This window comes from Lissotriton vulgaris, chromosome 8 (genome assembly GCF_964263255.1).
Source record: "Lissotriton vulgaris chromosome 8, aLisVul1.2, whole genome shotgun sequence".
NCBI classification, from domain to species: Eukaryota; Metazoa; Chordata; class Amphibia; order Caudata; family Salamandridae; genus Lissotriton; species Lissotriton vulgaris.
Window position 1 is genome coordinate 466,490,409 of NC_141696.1, and position 25,589 is coordinate 466,515,997.

Sequence of the window (25,589 nt, forward strand, 5' to 3'; positions counted from 1 at the left end):
GCCTCAGGGGTAGTAAGTGCTACATAAGTACAGTTATTAAAAGCTCACACTTCACAGCTCAGTTGTTAGTTTTTTACACTACGACTCAAAAAGAATACATCTTTATCATCACAAGGCTTCAAGTGATTTGATCAATTAAAGTCAGTACTTTATCCCAAGCATCCCTAACGTTTGCAGATTACCCTTTACATCTGCAGATTAACTTGTTGAGCACATTTGAATTTCTTTCTGGCAAGCAGGCAGCCTGACAGGAAGGCTTGTTTAGATCGAATGTCCGACTTTGGTTTCACAGCACAGGAGACTCCCTGAATAACACTTTAGCAATGACACAGTAAGGATTAAGCGTCCTGGGGCAGTTGTCATTTTATAAAAAAGTTGGGGAACATTTTTTTTATAAACCAAAAAGTCCCAATGAATAAATAAATAAATAAATAGTAAGAAGCACTGTCTCACATTCCTCACAGGTTAGGCTGTTTCTCGTTCTGGGTCATAAATCATTACAACATTATACATCGTGGCCTCAGTTCATGGGCAAACAGCCTGCCACCTCCGATCCTCCAGCGGAGATAGCTTATTAGCAACATCTCATCAACACAGCCACCCTCTGCTCTGCTTTGTGCATCCTGTTAAAAATAAAAAACAAGCACTGCGCGCTGTACAAAAAGCAGAACCATGTGCATGGCAGCATATGCAAAGTAACATCTAGGTGTGGGAGAGACGAGTAAGCTGCTGGGGGGAACAACAAAAAGAGGTAGGAGGAGGAGGGAGGAGAGGTCAACAGCGAAGGAAGGGGAGAGGGAGTGCAAACAATGACGGGAAGCATCATGTCACTTAGTTGGCGAAGAAGAAAAGGTACTGTTTGCTATGAGGACAGAGAGGCTTGGTGGGCTAAGGGACTTATTTGTATGCAAGGAGGCTTCTCTCTGGGCCTTCGCTACATTTATGCTTTTGAAAAGCAACAGAAAAACAACAAACCCAAATCCCGTGGGACCTCATTTATGAGAAGTGTTGCATTGCTGTGACAAAGCAGCGATGCAACACTTCTTAGTGCGCCCTCCTTGAGACACCAAGGACGCACAGTAGTTAGAGTATGGGGCATCGTGTTGCAAGGATCAGTATTACTGACTTATCTGTATGCGCAAAAGTGGCGCATTGCTGGGGTGTGTCTGAAAACAGACGCAACTCCATCAATGTGTCCTTTCACATGGGGCAAGCCCCATTTCAATCACCACTTCTACGAGGCTTTGATGCGGGGGAATGCCTGACGCAGGTATAATGTAGAGCAGGGTTATAGGAAGTGATGCATCTGCCTAGATACGTCACTTCATAAATATGGCGCAACCTGGCGCATTATTTCCGCCTCCACAGTGTCACTAAAAGTGTTGCAACTGTGGCGTAAATGTGACGCAAGAGCTCATACATAAAGCCCTTAATATTTAATTGAATCAATGGAACAGCATCACATGCATTTCTCAGCTGTGAGCGAACAGATTATGCGGTACACACGGTAGGATTAGCCCGCCTCCCCAAGTCCCCAGTTCTGGTTTTCACTATGCAACTCTGTACAAATCCATGGAAGCAACACTTGCAGCAGCTCGGTGGGGTTAATGTAACGATATCGATACCTCAAATCGGAAGAAAATAAAGTTGGTGATCTGCTATTTAAAAGTTCTCAAGTTTGCTTTTGAAGTTAGCAATTCTGAATCTATGATCTCTAATGCTCAGAAGCTGAATTCACCCAGAAGTAGGTAACCAAGGAACAGAGCACTACACGAAAACATTGACGAGTTTGGGTGAGAAGGGAGGCAGGAGGCGTTTTCCCGGCTGTTCGAAGAATGTAAACTAAGCAGCCATGCACCCCGAGCAGCAGCAACTCTAACATTTAAGCATTCACTTTGAAGTCAGAGAAAGAAAAAGTACTCTTGGAAAACAGCATCTAACATTTGATCTCAGTCCTTCAATGCACCGCAAATGTGACAAAGAAAAAAGGAGTCCTGAAAATATTTCCTAAAATAAGAACATGGGATGGATAAGAGTAATTGGTCCCTGCTTTCAGTGAGGGCTAAACACAGAAAGAGGAATGATGCAGGCATCTTTGAAGCGCAGCAAATGTGACAAGATAAATATTGAATTTAAAGGCATGTTTATTTATTGCAAGGAATTTTGCAACTCAGCAAAAATTGGGCCGGTGGCACGCAACACCCCAGTGGGTTGCGACTCAGAGTTTGGGGAAAAGTGCTCTATAGAGATTTTGCAAACACTTCCAAATTGTTCATCAAGTTAACCAATGTGTATACAATACAGCAATGTGTATACTTCAGCAGATTCTTTGGAATCAATCAGCATTATGGATGCTTCAATGGTGTACTGTACAGTGAACTGCACGCAATAAGAGGTTCCATGTGTTTCCTCAGTGACCTGCACATTTTACGGCATCTTCAAAGTAAAAATGTTTTTTAATTCATGATCTTTGGTGTTTGTAAAGTACATTTCACTATTCCATCAAAGTGCAATCTGTCACACCTCCCGCACCATTTTTACATGATCCGTAGGAGCCACCGATGATGTGGCGATTTTGGATTGGCTCCTTTAATGCATATTTAAGCACTACAGAGGGTTACAGATATCGACATCACAGAAAAATAAATCTATTGTTCTTTTTTTTTTTTTTAACAATTCTTTATTGATAATTTTTGATCATTCTTTCCCACCCATCCCACCCAATTATAAAAACAACCCCACACAAACAGGCAATGAATATAAAGAGAAATATTTTAAATTAGGCGTTATGCAAATATTAAGCGAGACACACAACAGATAAGTGCAAAACCATATGAAGAAAATCCTTTCCTATACACGCAATTAATCAGCATTACGAGTCTGATCTCTCGATCCATTGTGTAACGGGATACCATATTTCTAACCCTTTTTTTTTCTTTTTAAGGCCCTTATGTTTGTATATGGCTATTTCCAGGCTGTAGGTAGCAAGGAATCGTGCCCGCCATTGCTGGAATGTAGGCGGGTACAGGTCCAACCATGCAGATGTTAAGCAGATTCGAAGTACCGCCATTGAGATAAACAGTAATCCCTGCATGTTGGCGGATCTAACGTTCCTATCCACCCCCAGTATAATTTCCGCAGTGGTGATCTCAATATTACTCTCAAATATTCCTGACAGAAACGTTGATATATCTTGTCTGATAGTATTTAGGGTTTGACATGTAGCTAACATGTGTACCAAATCTGCTTCGGGCTGAGCACATCGAGGACATAATGTGCCTTTACCGGTACTCCATTTGGATATTCTAGCTGGTGTATAATAAAGTTGAAAAAACGTCTTGTAAAATTGGGCTTGAAGTTTGGTTGACATTAATAAGCAATTTGAGATTTCTAGAGCATTTCGCGTAAGGGGTTCTGTTAATTCTAATTTGTTTTGCCAATAATGGATATGCTTGTCTAAATCATCTGGGAGACTTACAACTAAATCTTTATAAATTTCACCAATTTTAACACTATTAGTGCGCACCACTGTTTCGATTGCTGGAATTTTATTCATGGCCCTACTGCCACCCCCTTTTTTAGTAATAAAATCCCTAACTTGCAAATATTTAAAAAAGTCACGCGATTCTAGCCCAAATTTTGTTTTTAGGGATTCGAATGAGCAGAAGCCCGTACTGTCATATAACGAGCCAATCTGTGTGATTCCCGATCTTACCCATCGTGTCATACAATAATCTGTAAAGATCTCAGGGAGATTGGAATTTCTAACTAGGGTGGTATAGTGGGAGAACCTACCGAGTCCCAAGAGTTTTCGCACATGGTTCCAAACAATATAAATACCTTTAAGTGTTTTAAAGCGGACCTTTTTGAAATGGCAGTCATATGTTAACCTCCACAAATGATCACTTGTCTCTCTGCCTAGAATGAGTTCCTGTGGGGTTGGGACTAACATATCTATATTGGGCTCTTGCCTGGGGGTTAAGAGAGCTCTACTGTATTTAAGGATGGTTGCCCACCAATAGATTTTAAGGTTGGGAAGCGCCAGACCCCCTCTTTCCCTTGGTAGGATAATATATTTTTGAGCTCTACGTGTTCTTCCATATCCCCAGATAAAACGAGAGAATATATTATCCATATCTTTAAATATTGATGGGTCGAAATTTAAACAGATGGTCCTAAAAAAGTATAGAAATTTCGGAAGGAATAGCATTTTAATAAGATTACATCTTCCTATGATAGATAAATATAAGTTATGCAGGCTATTTAAACTTTTCTCAGTCTTTTTAAGAAGTGGGTTCAAATTGAGACTTACTAAATTGTTTAGATTGGAGGTGATATTGACACCAAGATACAATGCATTCTCTACCACCCTGTCGTCAGAAAAATTGATTTGACTATTGATTACAATCTGGGTTTTGGTTTCGTTCAATTTATACCCTGATATATCACCAAACTTTTTCGCTTCTTCTTCCATTTGTTTTAGTGTTTCCTCTGGATCGGCAGTGACTATTGCAATGTCATCTGCAAAAGCCAAGGTCTTTGTTTCACCATTGGCTGTTTTCCTGGGTTGTATTAAGTGGTTTGATTCTAGCCTTGAAATAAATGGATCAATAAAGATGGCAAATATTAATGGGGAGCAGGGACAGCCCTGCCTCGTACCTCTAGTCACATTGATGGCATCTGATAAATCCCCATTAACCATTACCACTGCCTCTGGAGTTGTATACATCGCCTGAACAGCTTTAATAAACTGGTCTCCAATCCCACTTTTCGACATGGCTGTCCATAGATACTGCCAGGAGACCCTATCGAATGCTTTTTCGGCATCTGGCAATATCAAGGCCATAGGGTCTCCTGCCACTTCAGCCATGTCGAAAAGCGTGATCACCCTCTGAATATGGTCTGTGGTTGATCTCCCTGGTACAAATCCGTGTTGTCTAACGGATACAATTTTATGGATTAAAGGTGACAATCTACAGGCTAATAGATTGTCACCTAAATCTATTGTTCTATTATTTAGGAGAAGGGCATACTTGAACATATGCCTGACTACACACCCACTCAAGATGAAGGCTTAGATGAATATCAGATTGTCAGACGGCAATTTGAGTCATATTTTGAAGGGAAAAAGGACCTAGTTGTTTATTATCCCAAATTTTCACTAGAGTATTAAGCCCAAATGAATCAATTGACTCATGTTACAACAATTAATGTGTTTTGCCTTGCTCGCTGTGCCACTGGATTCAAGCTAGCCTGGCTGATGAGGGCGTTGATATCCTGAAACCTGTCATAGGAAGCTTGTTTTCGGTCCAGGTAGGACCTGACCTGGCAGCTCAGACTGGACTGTTCCCACGAGGAGCAGAGTCAAGTCTTTTGTGGTGTCACTTCTAGTAAAGGGGTTTAAACTATTGGTTGTATGAAGAGAGTGTTGTGATGTGTACATGCCCATAAAAATAGATTCAAGTGGGTAAGGGTCAGCATTACACTGGCTATTGTAGATTAGGACAACCAAGGGAACCCTTTTGTTTTTCTTGATTTTCCTTCCTTAGCCATGTAGTGCCAGTAGCCTGTCCCTGGTCGCATGACTGGTAGTAGCTGACAATTGTACTTTTTGTGTTCCTTCTCGACAGCCAAACACAATAGGGAACTTAGGTGTGCCTGGATGAAGCATCACTGGCAGGATGGGAGGGAGGAGCTGGACAAAGCCTCATTACACCTGAGTAGGCTGTGCCCTGCCTCCACACAAAGGGCAGCATACCCCATGTATTTAGTCTGGAGCCAGGACAGGGAAGGTAGGATGCCTGGGGACATCAAATATAAACCTCCAGAAGTTTCTCACCAGCTTCAAAGACACAAGACAAAAACAATAAAAATCAAAAACTGAATTGAAAAAATAGAGCAGAATTTAATAAACAAAATGACACAAAATGGCAAAAATCCAATAAGGGGAACTGGAGATAGGAATTGTTTAAGTTGTAAGTAGTAATGGTGCTCAAAGTACCAATGATAGTCAATGGTCAAGGTAGACTGTGGCCTAAGTGCAATTTGAGGCTGGTTGCGGTGGACCCTGCATCAGTCACTTATCCTTTGCGTCCTAGTCCACCACAGGAGTACACTTCTAAAGCCCCCTGGATCACAGGGGAGGAACTTAGAGACTCACAAGGTGTCAGGCAGAGACGTGGGAGTGGTCAGAGGGCTGCTTCTTTGGTAGATTTTCTACTCAAGCTGCAGCAAAATCAACTTGCATGGCCATATGCTTTTGCACACCAAGTGTTGCAATTAATGCAGCTTTTCATCCCAGACTGCATTACTGGTGTTAAATTGCAGTGCAAGCAACACAAAGTGTAATTTTTCTGTTACATAAAAACTCTGCAGAATTCCGCAGAGTCAAATTCTGTGAGCTCCGCCCACCACCAATGGCTACACGAGAACTGTCTTGGCATCCTGTTCCCTTTCTTTCAAATGTGCCCTAAGTGCAACATTAGGTTTAGCAGGCCTGTCATGCATGTTTTGACTGTGTAGTATTAACAGGATGGGCACATCCCCCGCCATTTTGCTGATCTCAAAGGAGTCAATACTGTCCATTTAGGTTGACCTCTCAATCACAGTGACCTATTGCGAATTTCACATCTCATTCACAACTTATTCAGATCACACACAGGCAGGGAGAAGCTGGAAAATTAGGCCTGGGCAAACCTTTCATTACGCTAAAGTAATCAAAGTAATTTCAGTAATTCTGTGTTAGTCTGATGTAGAATTACCAATAAATAAGCAATTATTACTTTTCCTCACATAATTAAGAGTGATTGGGGAGCAAATCGAGCTTGCTATTTGTGTTCCATTGCATTTAGAACTGTTTCTTAGCCCAAAACACATCCTTGTGTCCATTTTGGCTGCAAAAGAGCACTTTTACACTAAAAAATAGCACTAAACGCAGAATTACTCTTCTCACATAATTCAAAGCAATCGTGCTGAATTATTGAGTAATACCATGTGATTACGCTACACGGAATTACATGATTTATGCCCACCCCTAATTTTAATCTGGTTTTCTACAATGGACAGCTATAGCTTCTGCAGTGAAAATAGCTTTTTGATGATAGTCACTGCTAAGACATGTTAACATTATATTTGTACACATCCTACTTTTAAGTACCATGCACCCTGTCTTGTGAGTTACAAGGTATAATTTCACAGTCAGGCTACAATAGTATGCCTGAAGCCATGTTTGCACTGCCACTGTAATGGAATGCACAATAGGTGCTGAGTCCATTAGAGGCTTCCCCACTATGGGTAAACCTTATACAATATACAAGGAACTTAAAGTTAATTAAATATGCCCAACTAGAGTTATGCCAATTCGGCCATGTTTAAAAGGGGGTATGCAGACACTTTCATACTGGTTAGCAGGGCTATAGTGCACAGAGTTCTAACACCAGCAAAAAGATAGGGTCCTGCAAAAGGCCAAAAATTTGGCATGACCACACAGAAAGGCAACTTTCCAACTCTGCTTCAATATGTTTCCCTATGCAAGAGGTGTTACTTTCTTGACAAAAGAAATCCTACATGTAATGGAGGCTCCCTTGCACCACAGCGCAAGGGTGCCTGTGTTGGCACTAGGCTGCAATGAATGCACCAGTGCAAGGAGTGGTCAGGAATGCGTTATATCTTGATTGATGTGGTGCATTCCTTCACTTTCACGCAATGCAGTGCAGTGCAACAGATTGCATTGCTGCGTTGTGTGAAAAAATCATAGATCTGCGCCTTAATGTCTTTTTGCGAGCAACTGCATCCCTGTGTGATGACAAATGTGCCTCCATATTCACTGTCACCCCTAAGAGAGTCTAAGGGCAACTGTGGCCCTGAGTGAACCATTTACTGAGGCAGGCTTGCATACTTTAAAGCTCTTTCAGCTAGAAAAAAGACAAATTATATATCAAGTCATATATCAAGTGAATCCATAGAAGGGCTATGTATCAATTCCCTACTAGTATTTTATGTAGCCCACATGATACTGATTCGCAAAACACAAAACAGAGTAAACGTCAATATCCAGAACAAAAAAACGAATGTAAGATAAAGGTGTTAAGAGAAAAGTGCAAACAGTTCTCACTAAAATCAAAGGGGTGTTTAAACGTAGGCCTTACCAAAAATAACTTCCTCGCTCGATTCACCCCATTCAAGAGCCATATCACAACCTTTTTCTTGAGTGGCTTGTCTTGCCCTCATTTGCAACACATAGCTTTTAAGTATGTTAAAACCTTGAACTGTGAACTGTGTGTCCTTGCGTACTATGGCCTTTACCTAGAAAAGGAAAGAAAAAAACAGTGAATTGAATAGTTTTCAATTATTTTTAGTGTTGGGTGTTCACTCACAGTTTGTTAATCACTTTAATTTCAAATGTTTGTGTAGTGTCTTCAGTAAAAAAATAATGATGCAGGAACATCAAGATAGGAAGCACTAGAGTTTATTCACCTCAGCCATCAACAGCAAGTCTCCCACTGACAAACATAGAATACAGTCAGAGATTCTACATATCAACGATTCTACACAGAATGTACAATGAGATTCTACAAAGAACCTAATACAATGTCACACACCTCCCTTCTTTATAACAAACATGATTATAATGAAACAAAAGAAAAATAAACAAAACCAAAAAAAACAGGAATACATTTAAGCTTCTCAGACATAATCGTTCATGTACACAGGAAGTCTGCCCACCCTCTGACTCCTCTCTCTTACATTGCAAGGCAACCGAGAAGATCCTGTGAGAGAGGGAATAACACCAGTCTATGAGGGATAAGAGCCAGTACCACCACCAAGACTCTCAGCTGAAGAGAAATTTGGATTAACTAACACCACACAGCTCTTATTCCAATTCCTTCCATCTTCAGTCTTAACCGCATTTTTTATGATCTTTACCACACTCCTAATTTTAGAATATTTAGACAAGGGTTGACGCCCAACAGGAGTTTTGATCTTCACAACGTCACCTACCCTCACCTCATTGGTTTGAGCACATTTCTTATCATCAAAATAAACTTTTCTATTAAACTGCTTATCAAGTTCTCTGTTTTTCCAATCACCTATCTGATTGTTAACTAAACCTTTGTTTAATCTCATCCACCCAGGACACAATTTTGAGTTAGAAGCCCTACCCTTGAATAACTCAAAAGGAGTTCTCCCTGTGGTCAGGTGTGGAGATATGCAATAAGCAGTAATCCTGTCTTGAAGAACATCTTTCCAGTTCAAACCATTGACTCTGGCTAATTGTATGCTCTCTTTGAGGGTCTTATTCATCCCTTCCACAGCTCAGCTGGTTTCTGGGTGGTACACAGCACTTCTCTTATGAATAATGCCACAGTCTTTTAAAAAACACTGAAACTCATTCGAAGAAAACTGTGGCACTTTGTCAGAGAGAATACTGTTAGGAAAACTTTCTCTCAAAAATTTCCTCTAAAAACTTAATAACACATCCTGTTGAAATGTCTTTAACAGTACTCACTTCAATCCATCTGAAGTACAGGTCCAAAACAACAATCATATAGGGGGTATCACCCACACCTTGCAACGGACAAACAATGTCAATTGCAACTTCATTCCAGGGGTGAACCTGTAATTTTCTGCAGACCATAGGCATCTGCTTAGTTTTCAATATTTTATCACTGGCACAACACTCCACACAATCCCGGACCAACCTTTCAAACTCCAAATCCATGCCAGGCGACCAAAATTGCAATCTCAGATACTCCTTAGTCTTCACTATCCCAAGATGACCAGTGTGAGCAAGACTCAGAAGTTTGTTCCTCACGCACAACGGAGGAACCAGTTTAGTGCCTCAAACAAGCACATCATCAACAACAGACAACTCTTCACAAATCAGAGCCCAAGGCTTATCAAGACGCTTGTTATTCATGATCATGTCCATAACTTTCTTGATCTTTCTCAATTTCACCCGTCAACTCAGACTCACTAACTACGCCAGAGGTGATTTCACAAAAATTAACCACATCATCATCTAAAATCTCTTCATCTGAGTCAAATTCCTTAACATTAACCAGCCGAGAAAGATAATCTGCAAATTTATTGACAGCACCAGGAATATAATCAACGTCAAAATCAAATTCCTGAAGAGAAATGACCCACTTCTTAATCCTTGAAGAAATAGAATCAAGACCTTTTTTTGAAAACACCTCCATAAGAGGTTTATGATCAGACAACATATTCACCTTGGTACCTCATATCAAGTTTCTGAACTTCCTAGGCACCCAAAAGATGGCCAATGACTCTTTCTCAATAACCGAGTAATTAAGTTCCGATCCTCTCAGACATCTGGAGGCACAAGCAATTAATTGCTCAACACCATCTTTTATTTTAAAGTAATACTGCACCTAACCCCTTTGCGCTTGCGTCAGTCAATATTTGCGTCATCTCACCCGGCACAAAAGCTTGTAAGGAGGGCGCTTTCCTCAATTCCTCCTTAATGGAACCAAACTCTTTCGCACACTCACCACACCATTTAAAAACCACATTTTTACCAGTGAGTCTCCTAAGATTTTGGGTCTTGTCAGCATACCCTGGAATAAACTTAATATAAAATTCTACCATACCTAAGAAAGATAACAACTCCTCTTTATTGACTGGCTCACTGATTTTTACAATAAAATCAACAAGTTCTTTCCTAGGGAAGACACCTTGTCCAGTGATACAATGTCCAAGATAGTTCACCTGTTCAAAACCAAACTTACATTTCTCTTTTTTTAGAGGAAGAACCAGCCTTCCTAAGACGTTCTAACATAGCACACACTCTAGAGTGATGTTCAGCCTTAATGCTGCCATAGATCAATAAATCGTCTTGATAGCACCTCACACCTGTAACTCCTTTTAGAATTTTAGACATTATACGTTGAAAACCCAATGCAGCAGAGACAAGCCCAAATGGCATCCTACAAAACGTAGAATTCCTATAGGTGTCACAAAGGCTGTAAAATCCTGCGAAGGTTCATCCAGCTCGACCTGATGATAAGCTGGCGCCAGATCAAGGGTAGTGAAATACTTTACACCTACCAAAGTGCCAACCATCTCGCCAATATTGGGCAAGGGAAATCTGTCCACAATTACCTTCTTGTTAAGCGAGCGTAAATCAATGCAGAGGCGTGATTCACCACTAGCCTTCTTGGCTACGACTATGGGAGCCAACCATTCTGTCGCTTCAACAGGTTCAATGACTCCTATTTGAACTAACTGCTCAATCTCCTTCTGAACTCCTGCTTGTCCATTCAATGGAATTCTTCTAATTCTTGCAACCTAGAGACTGCACCTTCTCTCAATCTAATATGATGTTTGTACCACTTGAGGCATCCAAGTTTGTCCCCAAACAAATTGTTCTGCAAATACAGAGACATAATCATCCACCTCTTGAACCTGAACTTGTGGAACTGCATTTGGATTAAGACGAACACCAAGCAAACATTGATGGGGCCACCCTAAAAGAGCAACCCCACGCTTGGCCACATAGACTTTGCCAGTAGTCATACGTCCACACAATTTAATGGTTGCCAAAAAATATCATAACATTTTAATGGGTATGCCACCATAACCCAGAAGAGAAACATAATTTTTTATCAGTTTAACATTAGCACTAAAACACTTTCGAAATGTATCTTCACTAATCATGGTGAGATGTGAACATGAATCAAACTTAAACTCAAGCTGGATGCCCTCAAAAGCTACTACATGAGAAGGATGTACAGCCTTCTGTTCATCAACCTTAAAGATAATTTCCTTACCTTGAGGTTGATCTTTGGCCACAGATTGGTCTCCTTTTTTTACTTTGCTTTTGCAACCTCTGGCAAAATGACCCCTCCTACCACAGGTACTACAGATAAACCGTAAGGCTGGACAGAAAGAAGCATTTGCCGGATGTCCTATCCTACCACATCTAAAAGAGGTTGGTTTGTTGTCAAAAGCAGAAGCACCTCCAGTAACAGACGAGGATTTATCTCTATCTTTGACCACAGGATTCTTGTTTTGAACTTGACATATAACCTATTCAACACTTGTGCTGATTGTGTTAGATTTCCTTTTATCAGAACTCAACTCATGAACACATTTCATCCTATGTTCTACCTGTTTAGCAATTGTTAAAACCTCATCTAATGGAGGCTTATCTTTTCACCACAGTTCTTTCCTAATTTTGTCATGAGCACATTTCAATACAAATTGGTCCCTAATTCTCTCCTCTACAGCACCACCAAACGTGCAAGAAGATGCAAGTTTTCTTAAGGCTGAGACAAACTCCTCAACCAATTCATCCTTATTTTGTTCATGAAGACCAAAATGATATCTCTCCATTATCGTGCTCACTTAGGGTTTATTCACCTCAGCCATCAACAGCAAGTCACCAACTGACAAACATAGAATACAGTCATAGAGATTCTACATATCAAAGATTCTACATAGAATGTACAATGAGGCTCTACAAAGAACCTAATACAATGTCACAGTTTGCATCTTAAGTCAAGTCAAGTCAAGTCAAGAGATTTATATAGCGCGCTACATACCCAGAGGGTCTCAAGGCGCTTGAAGAAGGGTGGGGAATTACTTGTCGAATATCCACGTTTTAAGTTGCTTTCTGAATGCTAGGTGGTTCTGAGTAAGGCGAAGGTGAGTGGGAAGTGAGTTCCAGGGTTTAGCTGCCAGGTAGGAGAAGGATCTACCTCCCATGGTGGTTTTGTTGATGCGAGGTACAGTGGCAAGGGCTTGGTTGGAGGATCGTAGCTGGCGGGAGGGGGTGTAGAAGGACAGTCGTGTGTTGAGGCATTCGGGTCCAAGTTCGTAAAGTGCTTTGTGTGCGTGGGTTAGGAGACGGAAAGTAATCCTCTTATTGACGGGGAGCCAGTGGAGGTTTTTCAGGTGACCGGAGATGTGATCTTTACGCGGGATGTCTAATATGAGCCTGGCTGAAGCGTTCTGGATGCGTTGGAGTTTTTTCTGGAGTAAACTCTATTTCTATTTTCTGTTTCTTCTCATACAAGTATGGGAGAATGCAATGACTCATCAAAAGATGGCAGCCAAGAAAAAAGTGTTACTGCAATTGTAATTGAACTATATAGCGCTTACTACCCCATATGAGACATTGAAGCGCTAAGGTGAATTACAAGTATCACACACATCGTGTTAATTTAGATTTTATTAATTAAATCAGAATACTTCCACATACATGTCTCGTGAATAATAACAACATTCTCGATCCCTCCCAGAATCGGTTCAGACCGGGCCATAGCACGGAAACCGCCCTCCTGGCCACTACAGAGCAATTGCGATCTCTCATGGACAAAGGTCAAAGTGCAGCGCTGATTTTGTTAGACCTCAGCGCCGCCTTTGATACGGTGTCCCATGAGATTCTACTTCGGAGGCTCGAGGAAACAGGGATCGAGGGCTTAGCCTTAGACTGGCTTCGCTCATTACTGACTAATAGATCCTTTCGAGTCTTGGTACCCCCTATTCCTCTCAGATCCACAGCATTGAGCAGGGGGTGCCTCAGGGCTCGGCCTTGAGCCCACTGCTCTTCGACTTATATGTCCAGCTTCTAGCTGCGGTCGCCAAGCTGTGGGACCTTACGATTAGTGGAGTGGTGTGGCTCACTGGTTAGAGGCGGCAGACCCGGAAGCAGAGGACGGCCCGGACCAGGGTTCAATTCCCGACGCAGCAGGGTCGTGGACCAGGGCCAGCGGACTCGATAATTCTCGCCTCAGTGCCTACTCTAACCAGGGATCACACTCGGCAACTCTGGGCATTAGCTTGCCTCATCTCCACAACGGCCCACCACATTCGCCGGGGATGCCTGGTTTCACCTTGGAGATACCCAGGAGGGACCATCTCACAGGGATAGCTAGGACGGGTTCCCCAGCGGTCTACAATGCCACGACGCCTCAGGGCAGCAGTGCGCTTTACAAGCCACATACATTACATACATTACATAGTCTCTTATGTTGACGACACGCAGCTAGTGGTCACCTTGGTGGACGGTTCTTCCCCCTCAGCCTCCAAATTCAAGGACGGCATGACGGCAGTGGCCGATTGGATGGCAGCCAATTGTCTACAGCTAAATGCCGGGAAAACGTAGGTTCTGTTGGTGGGTAAGAACGTCAACCTGTGGAATGAGCAGTGGTGGCTGTCAGCCCTAGGAGCAATTCCATCTCCTAAAAATGTGGTAAAAAACCTTGGGGTCATGATGAACTCTTCCCTTTCCTTTCAGGCCCACACTAAGCAGTTAGCCGCCTCATGTTTTGGCACCTTGCGAGGCCTGAGACCCATCCTAAAATATTTTTCTCCCTCAGTGTGCCAACTCATCGTGCAAGCCACCATCCTTTCACGCCTTGACTATTCGAGCTCCCTCCTTCTGGGGGCGAATAAGGCAGAAATAATGAGAATGCAGCGCATTCAAAATGCTGCTGCTAGAGCTTTGGTGGGCTATCCGTGTTTTTGCTCGGCTTCCAGCACCATTCGTAAGCTGCATTGGCTTCCATTGATAGACGCATCCACTTCAAGACACTTTGTCTTTCTTTTAAAATTCTGAAATGCTCAAGTCCTCCCTTGTTGAGCAACCTGATCTCCCATTACGTTCCATCGCGCCCTCTCCGTTCGGCAGAACTACATCTGGCGACGGTGCCCAGAATTAGGCTCTCCAGGACCGGTGGTCGGGCTTTCCGGTACCTCGCGCCTAAGCTTTGGAACTCCCTCCCCGTACATATCCGCGCCATCGACTGTCTGTCTTCTTTCAGGAAGGCCATCAAAACTCTTTTGTTTCCTTCACCCTAGCTTATCTCCTGGCTGCTCTTTCTGTCTCTTTGTTTAGACTGGTCTTTATAGTTGTTCTGCCCTCCTGTGGCAGCGCCGGTACGCCCCTTTGCTGGGGCAGCTGTGCGCTTTACAAAACGGATAACGTAACATAACATAACATGTGTCCAACTATTGACTATTTAGTACATTTCAGAAGGAAAGCAAAAGACTTTATGAACTGTACTTTTAAACCAAAAAAAATCAGAGAAACAATGATTTTAATAAATGTATTTAAATTGGAAAACAGGAGATAGCTAGAGTATGTTGCTTTTGTGATCTCATAAATGTATCCAGAGCAATGTCAAAAGGAGACCAATTCTAAAACAATTATAGTTGACCTACTTGTTTCGCAAAGTGAAATAGAAAACGTAACTTCAGTTTATGGGCAAAGTTGATCTTCTGAAATGAACGTTCAAACAAATGTGTTACGTTTGGTTTGACGAGGTGGGGAAAGACAGCTGTATATATATCATGTGAAATATCTCTAGTTTACCAATGAAAGCGTAATATTTGTAAATGGGTATTTTGGGGAATTTTGACAAATGGACAATTAAAGCACATTTTTGCTCAGACATTGCAACAGCTGACAAATATTCATCAATTCATATATTTTCCCTGGTAAGCCAACATTTTCTGAAAAGACAGGAATTGCCAACATATTATTCCAAACCGACTGAGTAAACAGGATTTTAAAATAGTTTGTTGAACTCAAGCAAATATGTAAATTTTAGTAGGAGCCTTGAAATGGATATTTCTTAAATAGCATGGAATGTTAAATTGAAAGAGGTGTCATGGCAACCACATTATTGTGTAATCAGTCTAATTTTTTTTAATCCTAATGACTGCCATTTATGGACAATGGAAATTGTAATATGGATTTAAATTACTGACCCTTTACCACGGTCTGCGTTAACCTCTAAAAACAAATTCAGAATGAGCATTCGCTCCAAATTGAACTTCTTATTCTGCTGTTTGCCCAACCAAAACATTTCCTTTTCAAAGAGCAAAAAAAGATTTGTAATAAAAATAAAAAATGTGTCAAAGCAGTATATTAAAACTATTTATTTGTATCCCCAATAGATGATTGGAATTTTGCACTGCAGTTCAATATTTGAGTTTGTGAAGAAGAGGTTCATAATTTCAATCATAAAAGTGTCTAAGGGGCACTCAAAACTGCTGTGCCAAGATATCTCTTAGATTTCATCCTGACATAAATCAAAACATAATGGAGAAACACTATTTTAATTATAATTACTGCTTGTGTTTTATACAGTGCTTCGTCCTGCACTTCTGTCATTTCTAAGCACCGTAAATGACAGATGTGGTTATGTGAAGTGTAATTGTGCGTAATCTATCAACATCTCACGGATGGAAGACTGCGTGTGGTTTGCCAGGGTTTGAACATGTGAACCAAAGATCACTGGATGGAGTCAGGGATGAGCATTCATTTGTTGGCCCATCTTGCTGACAAGTTAATTCGACTTTTAATAAACAGTAGGGTTTGTGGTCAGCGCTTAATTTGTTTCTTGAGCTAAGGGTCTGTCTGTGTTATCACAAAAATGTGTCAAGCCAAGATAACTCAGCTTTTGTGTTAAAGAATTTACAGTTTATCGGGAAATGTTTATTTTAGGGCACAATAAAAAATAACTTCAATTTTATTAGCATTACTTCATATAGACTGAGTTGCATATATTTCTCTATCAATTGAACAACGTTTACTAGATATTTTTGTAAGTTTATTAAACAAAGCAATATGTTCAGCTTGGAATCTTATCTTGAGACGACAGCTCTTTTCACAACACTCTTGAACCTGAATGGAAAGTCTGGTTTGTTTGTAACAGTTAAATGCTTGGTAAATAGAGCCAATAGTAAGGGGAAGCCCAGCCAAGCCAGACTTAGCTCAAATATTATTTGTCCTTTAATCACACCTTGAGTAAAGAAATTCTTTTGAAGAGTTTTTGGCAATTTGGTAAACTGGGAAGGAAATTACATATGTGTGGCACACAGACACACACACGCACATACACATACACACACACGCACTCACCCACCCACCCACACACACACACACACACCCACACACACACACACACACACACACACACACACACACACACACACAGCTTCTGCCTCTGGCCCATTCAACAAGCAAGGTCAGCACATGATGAATGAGGACCTGCTGTGCGAATTTGCAAAAAGTGATTGTAAATTGTGCACCAATTTGTTGTGACTGAAAAATAATTTCTTGAACTGACCTATGTACTAACAGGTTGGTTCTCAAACTTCTAAATCAGGGGTCTCCCAACCGGTCATGGAGGGCCGGATCCACACCAGATTTTTTGTATATCCCAATTGAGATACATGTAGTAATTTTAAAAATCTGGCATGGATCCGGCCCTCCAGGACCGGTTTGGAGATCCATGTTCTAAATCATAATAGGTCATAATCAGGACTATTGCATCAATATTCATGAAGCTGTTTGCAAATTGGGACTCACTATGATTGGATGACATCACAGGGATTTTGGCCTGCTGGGGTCAGTAGACCACCTTGTCTGTGATCACATTTTATTAAAGTAAACTTTTATTTAAATGAACCCATTTAGCTTAAAGGAAACTGGGTTGCATTTGAAAACAAAAGTTTTTTTAAGTTTGTTGGGCAGTGGTACCCTTGAGTTTGCGACCAGATACAAAACATTAATACCTACTATAATGAATTGCTATTTAGAAAGGATGCTCCAACATGCCCCTTCCCAAATAGCAATCAAAATGCCTTTAAATTTTTGAATTGATGGCTTTGCAACCACAAAATTGCTTTGTACATCTGGCCTCTAATCTATTTATAGTAAGCATTGTACTATTGATTAATGTCCTTTTGAACTGCTCAGTCATCTGGTGTTTCCTGTAAGTATGGGGGTCTTCTGTCCTTTTCATTGTTTCTGGTAAGCTGCTCCTTAGCTCTCATCCCCGGAACACAATGGCAAGAATCTCATCAACCCCTTTAGTATCAGGATGGTAGTATTCTTAATGGCACACTGGCCCTCATCGGCCTTGCTTGTCGATGCTTCACAAATACACCAAAGAGAGGCATTGCCTTTAAATTCCATGCTGGAAAAGACACAGTAATGTGCACCCTCTCTTCAGCGATAGCCAAAGCAGAATTGCCAACACCATCAGCATCATTGATGACTCTCGGAAAGCAGAAAACCTGTCCATCTACGTCTGTACTACTAGGAATTGGAGTTCCCCTACCTTCCGGTCTAATCAACCAGGCCAACAGCCTCCCTGTCATATAGCTAATTCTTTTCTATATACTGTGTTAAGTTAGCATGAGCTTATTAAATGTTTAAGCGCCATTTTTCCTTTTTGCTTCATTTTGCACACAACACATAATTGTTGTTTTAGCTTTCAACCCAGAAGAGCTTCGTGATTTACTTGAGAAATAATATGTTATTGCTCTGATATCAGTTTTGCTCGGTACACTGTCTGCACAGTGAGTGCTGAAGGCTCCAAGGATAACTCGACACAGTGTTGTTGTGAGGTCTGATCTTCGCACCTCCATAGACATAACACACATGCTGCTGCCAAAATCTGGCTCTAGGCGGGTTTTATATTGTGCTGAACACACACGTAAAACACCTGATGGTGTTTCGCATGCAGAGAGCTGGTGGAAGATGATGTGATCCTCTGCCACTGAGATTTTGAGGTATGGGCCCGCCCTGCTAAAACCCAAATGAGACCTTCATAGATATAAAAAACTATGCTAAATAGGGAGGGTGAGAATTAGGTGTTGTTAATTACTATTCATTACAGCATCTTATTAGTATGCTGTCACCATTCGCCTTTTATGGACTGATAACTATGCTGATAACTTTGTTGCTTATAATATGTTTGCTTATATTATATAAGATACTGCGTTTGAGAACCCTGCATTACTAAATAAATATTTCAAATATGCACGTGTCCTCATTTACTCCACGTTCTGGTTTGAAATGATTGTATAGCGAAAGAGTGTTCATGTGTTCCACGATACCTGAGGTAATCTAAGTTCATGTTCTGGTTTGTCTAAACATTGGGAGTTTGTTATGACCAATGAGACACTGTAGCTAGCTCGGTAAGGGGATTTTGGGTACTGAGGTGAGTTTTGGGCCATCCTAATTCACAGAGGTTCCAGGTCTCTATGCACAGTTCTGTAGGAGAACGGAATTCCCGCTACATCCCTGCCTTACCCCCCTCTTCATGTTGCTTTGCTTGGTAAGCTTGAAAGTCTCGTGCCCGTAGCTTATCACACATGGAATTGCATAGGCTCCTCACACCTGCTAATATACTCTGTGCCTCAGTCCCTCAGTCCCTCTCTCTATCTTTCTATCCAATACCAGAATCTGAGCTTCCAATTCTTCTAGATCTCTGGTAATCTCTCGTCTAGCTCCCACCACCTGTTCCAAGCATTGTCCTCTGACTACCACTTTAAATGTATCCCACTCCACCTAGGGGGAGTTAGTGGTACATTGGTTCTCAGCAAAATAGGTGAATAGAGCTCTAGGGGGAAGTTGCCTAAATCCATCATCTTCCTACAGGGCAGGGTCCAATCTCCACATTGGGATTGGGGCCCTCTCTGGAGTAGGGGTAAATCATAGCAGTAAGGGACTAGGGTCAGAAAGAGATCTACCCAGGTATTCAGTACCAGACAGCATCGGGCCAGGTTATTGGAACAGAGGAACACATCTAGTTGTGTGTGCAAATCATATAGGTGGGAGTAGTAGAAGTATTCTCTCTGTTGTGCATTAGAAGTCTGAAGATGTCTATCAAGTCCCACCCTGCAGTCCAGTTCCTGAGTCCTCTAGCTATGTAATGTAATGTAATCTAATGTAATGTAATGTAAGTGAGTTTTTATGGAGCACAGCTATCACTTCAAGGAGCATCTTGGCACTAGAGACCAGAAAGATGGAAAAAAAACTGGTCAGACTGCTTTTATCAGTAAGACAGGATACTCATATTAAAGCTTTGCAGCAAATATCAGGAAGACTAAAGATCCAAGTCTTCAGTGATTTCCTGAACACTGATTCTGAAACAATAAAGCGGAGATGGAGGGGGAGTTTGTTCCAAGCTTTTGATCCTAAGACGGCCAAGGATTTCCCTCCCTTTGAGATGCGTCTAAAGGTAGGGATGGCCAGCAAATTCGCATTTGAAGATCTAAGATTGCGTGATGGGTGGTAACGCAAAAACCTCTATTGTAAATACTTTGGCCCTCTTGAGTGAAAAGCCCTAAAGGTAATCACTAGGACTTTAAATAGCACCCGTTTGTGAATTGGTAACCAATGAAGAATATCCAAGCAACTGAAGCAGAGGATTTCATAGGCCACTTTAGCACAAGCCTGGCCGCTGCATGCTGTACCATCTGCAACTTATGTGTGACTTCTTTGTTAGTTCCTGCATACAGGCCGTTGCAGTGGTCAAGTCTCGAAGTTATAAGGGCAACCGCCACCATTTTTCTGGCTGATAGTGGAAGTAGATCAAAAAGTTTTCTTAAGCCCTTTTTAATGTTAAAGCAAGTACCTGCTACTGCCAGAGCCTGTTGTTTAAAAGACAGGAAGGCGTCAAACTTAATGCCTAAATTTTGTGCTGCATTAATCGTATTTGGAGGCACCTCCACATCTTCCGGCCACCATTGTGTAGGGTCAAAGTAATTTTGTGGGCCAAACGGCAGACTTTACGTTTTTCCCGAATTACATTTCAGATGGTTCTTGCTCATCCATTCAAAAGTGGCTGAGAGGCAGTTCTTAAGATTTTCTTCCCCGCCCTTAGTATCTTTATCCAGGACTAGAATAAGCTGCGTATAGTCCGCATAAGAGATGGAATCAATCTTAAATAACGATATCAACTTAATCGGGGGGCGTATAAACATTTAAGAGAGTCGGGCTCAGGCTAGATCCCTGAGGGACTCCTGACATGAGGGCTTTTTCTTCAGAACAAAAGTCTCCTATGGTGACCACTTGGCGCCTGTCACTCAGGAAATTTTTGATCCACTCTAATAAGTCTCCTGCTATGCCCGATGTTACTTAACGATCTATAAGAATAGCATGTGAGACCGTATCGAAGGCTGCAGATAGGTCTAATAATATAAAAACAGCCTTCTTTCCCTGATCCATAGCAATGCGAATGGCATCGTGGTAAACAGAAGAGACGATTCTGTAGAATGCTGGGCTTTAAAACCCGATTGATTAGGGTGCCAGACATTATTTTCCTCCAGGAAATTTGTGAGTTGTCTATTCACAAATGTGTCCGTTAACTTGCATAGGACAGGAAGAAGCGAAATAGGCCGGAGATTTGTCAAAGTTGTAGGGTCTGCCAGTTGTTTTTTCTGTAAGGGTTTAACCGCTGCAAGTTTCTGTTGGAATCATTGCTGTGAACAGAGAGGCCTTTATGATACTGTTTATAGTGGGATTGACCGTATCCACAAGGGCATGTAAAAGAATAGGGGGGCAAGGATCAAAAGGAGATCCCGACTTGATAGACAATATGGCCTGGCGGGTTTCCTCCATACTAATGGGCCGGAAAGTCTTCATACAGGCTATGTCTGTGTCTGCCAGGCTCCCTTCGTCTGGAGTCTGTAGGTTTGGCGTGGAATAGTCTTTAGTAGGAGCCTGCACTTTTTGTTGAAAGAAATCCGCTATGGTGTTACAAAGCGAATGAGAAGGGGGAATTTCCTGCAACAATATTTTTGGATTATTAAAAACATAAACGATCTTGAAAATCGCCTTTTGCTATAGCGGCAGCGAGTGTACCCCGTAGTGGAGGAGTGGATCTAACATATCCTATATCGTACACACAATTAAAGTCTCCTCCCAGTATTAGATCCTCATGTGCCACCCCATGCTAGTGTTCCAGAAAGCCGTTCCAGGAAGGGAATCTGGTCACGGTTTTGTGCATATATGCTTCCCAATGTTAGTTCCCTGCTCTTCAATTTGCCCTTGATCACAACAAACCTCCCGTCTGCATCTATTACTTTCCGGGAGAGCTGGAACGGGACCCCTGGCCTGATCCACAGAAGCACACCCCCTGCAAAAGCCGAATAAGTAGTTGTGAATAGTTGCCCTCTCTACCTCCGTCTAAACCTGGTTACCTATGATTCTGTTAAATGGGTCTCTTGCAGCATTACCACATGCGCTCCCCTGCATCTGATATAGTTCAGGATACTGTAACGCTTGGAGGGCGAGCCCATACCCCGAACATTCCAAGTGAGGAGGTTAAACTCCTCAGCCTGACTCAATCAGCACAGTGTCCCCCACAGCACTCACCCAGAGCGTCAGCTGGAAGAATAATCCCAGACCTTCTGGCATGTAACAACAAACCCAACAATTCAACTCCCCAACCCACGAGCGGACTGACAACAGTCAGCTGCCCAAACTCGCAAAAAGATTGCATGATACTAAACTACAGCAAGTAGTTAAGGCCCAAAGCTACTAGCACAAGGACCTACGGGGAAGCGTGACTATCTCAAGTAATACCCAACAAGGTACAGATATGCATACTGGGCGCCTCAGCCTAGATTGGCCATTTCACCCCATGCCCAGGAGTTACTCCCAGCCAGCCACCACACCCCCTCTTTATATACTCCCACTGTGAGGAAGAAAAATCAGGTGTGACTAAAAACAACTCAGGAATATGGCCACCCGACTCAATAGAGCAGAAGAGTAAATGATATAGGGGAAATAAAGGGATCACCAGACACAAATCACATCATCCTATCTGCTGTATGAGGAGTCACAACTGGTAAATAGACACTGCCACTACAAGACGTGTCTGAGTCTGAACTATCAGTTCCTCGTTTCCACCCCAAACCTCTCTCTGATGATGATCTCCTGCTACCCATCATGACAGCAACTGCCTGTAGCGCTTCTGCTCTTTCCATCGCTGTATGTGACGGGCTCAGCCTCTTAAGAGTCCTCTGCCTTTGGCGCCTCCGTAACCTCTTTCCAGTGTCTCTGGCTCTGATCAATCATCCCTCTCCCTGTTGCATGGGTTGACCTTCTGTTTTATAGGCTAACCATCCACTCTCAGGCAGACTTGGGATCCTCGCAGAAGTGGGTTGTCCCCTCCAGCATGATCTTGAGCCGGGCAGGGAACATCAGAGAATATTGGATCCCCTCCTCACCCAGGGCCTTCTTGACTTCAAGGAACGAGGTACGGCGTCTCTGGACCTCGAGTGTATATTCAGGGAAAAGAGACACCTTATTGTTCTCAACTGTGTATGGCACCTCCGAGCGTGCCCTCTGTACAGCAGATCTCTGTCTCAAAAGAGAAGCAGTCTGGCCATCACATGGTGCAGTGGCCTTCCCGGTGTAGCGGCCTGGCGGGCACACGGTGAGCTCTTTCCAGGGTATAGAACTGAGACAGCCCCTCTGGCGCCACCACCTCACGGAGCCATGCCTCCATGTATTTGACCATGTCTTAGCCTTCCACTCCTTCCGGTAAACCTAGAACCCTCATGTTGTTTCTCTGGTTTCGCCTCTCTGTGTCTTCCGCTCGCTGCTCCCGTACTTTAACCCTTTAGGGAGTTCTCCGACCTGCTCAGTCAAAGCCTGATGTGCTGGGACGAGCCACCAATTTGGCGTGCTCTGCCCTCAACAGGCCCAGGCCCACTGCAACTGTGATAATGTCTTGATGCAATGTCGCCTTGGTGTCGGCGATGGCCGACAAAATTTGTCAACTGTTGGTGCACAGGTACCTTCGGCAATTCACCTCCCCAATATTTTAGCACTGGGTCTGGCGCACTGTCTTCCTGTTCTGGGAGGTCCCACCTGCTTTCACCTAGGCTTCCACATCACCAGTGTGGTGGGTTCTCTGGCCACTGATCTAGTGCATCCTTCGCTGGGTGGCCGGGGATCTGCTGCCAATGTCTCGGCCTCACACCACTCCAACGTACAGACAATATCTTCTGGATTACCCCTAGAGCCTCGAAATAACAGCACCCAGATCACCCTATGTTGCTCCTGTAGAGGGTCTCCACTGCAGTAGGCTGTTCCTCCCTACAACAAGTTACAACCAAGCTGTGCCCGGGTCTCAGATCAGTTGTCCGTCGAGAGACTCGTGGCTCATTGGGGAGTAGAAAATACCTCGGTGATCGCCAAGGGACAGCACCAAGAATGTCTTGATGTAGCGTCATGATCAATGCAAGGAGCAGGTCAGTGGGCACTTATTGGGACTGGGAGGGCCCCCGCAACGGTGAGCATTCGCATCGTAAAGAGTCATAATAGGTGCAGATAGCTTCCTATCTCACCACCAGAAAGTCCTACGACCAAGTACCACCAAATCCGCGACATGGCAGAGAACAAAACGGGGCAACAATCTCTGCAGAGGTTTCTTCAAGTTTCAATTAAGGCTACGTGCCCCAGTTTCCAAGGAACATTTCTTTCATGAGCCCGCCTAGTGTTCAGTACACCTCCCTCACTCGCCCAGTGGTGCGCCGCCCTGCCATGCCAATGTCTGTCTTACCCCAGTCTTCCAGCAACAGGGCCGATCCGCCTCTTTGTGCAGCCAAAGAGCACGCACCAGTCTCCAATGGTCCCCTTACATCCAAAGTCTCCTGTGGATTAACGTTGGTGCTGCCCAGCACCATCCAGCCAGCTGCACTGTCACTCCAGGCCGCCCAGCCAGCCAGATCTAACAGAAGGCGTCATCACTGTGGGACCGGACACCACCCCGCACAACTCATGTGGCCCCCAGCCGCAGCTGCTGTTCACCAACCTGGGGGCAGGGGAGGATCCGACCGATCTGCTCTCAGAACCACTCCACCTCCCACTGTCTTCGCTGTGTCAGTCCCACCAGCCTCCGTTCGTCCTCCTGTCTATCTCCGCAATGGGCAGCAGGATAGCCTGGCCTCACCGGGCCCACCAGTTGCTCACTGAGCTATCGAGACGCAACGAGGATTGGAGATCCACCTCTGAGCGCCACCACAGCCAACAAGGGTGACCCAGGCAAGAACAGCCTCCTCCAATCAAAATATTAAGGATGCAGTCATATTGTCCGCAACTATGTTTGCTCCCAGGGTCTTCCACGCCTCCTACGCGGTAGCGTCTCTCCCAGGGAATACGAACAGGCCTATTACAGGCTCCAAGTCTATTGCCTCAGCTGGCTCCGATTCACCAACAGTGCATTGGGCAGTGCTTCGGACTCTAAAATCCACGGCTCGTCCCCCGCAGGCAATATCCAACACCTGCCTCAGGCTGCCTCTCGTCTTCCTGCTCCATCTCCACTGCAGGCCGCCATCTTGCTGTAGCCTCGCCAGCCCTGCGTCACTCCGTCACCACATCCTGCGCGTTGCTGGACCCACAAAAGACAGGACCGGGGTCCCCAGCACCTCTGGTGGGTCAAGCCCCCCGAAGCCCACCCATGGGCACGAGCAGAATCAACAAAAAGTTAGGATAATAAGCCTGGCTGGCGTGGAGCTCTTAGCTCATGCGTCCGCCATTAACGTCTCCTAAGCCACGCCCCTTGCGTTTTTATAGTGCTTTGTGTATTATGATATATGCGCAAAGTCACATGTCAGGGTGGTTCTGTGTGAAGTATGTCATGTAACGATGGGAGAGTCTGAAGCTCTTGTGGGAAGTCTGCGGTGATGGCCTGAACGCTTTGTCTAAGTCTGACGAGCATAAATAGTTCCATCGCAGTGGGGTTATTGTCACAAAAAAATGTTCTTTTGTTAGGTACTCCCCATCTACATGGAGGTCGCCCCACTTTTTA

General features: G+C 43.3%; 1 protein-coding gene across 2 annotated transcripts in view; it reads right to left on the bottom strand.

Moving 5' to 3' along the window:
• LOC147697186 (granulocyte-macrophage colony-stimulating factor receptor subunit alpha-like) overlaps positions 1 to 25,589 on the bottom strand; it is a 328,625-nt gene that overhangs the window by 91,599 nt on the left and 211,437 nt on the right. For both annotated transcript variants that reach the window (XM_086934253.1, XM_086934255.1), the window contains exon 8: positions 8,148 to 8,304. In XM_086934253.1, the coding sequence (XP_086790379.1) occupies positions 8,148 to 8,304 (157 nt within the window). The remainder of the gene's footprint in view (positions 1 to 8,147; positions 8,305 to 25,589) is intronic.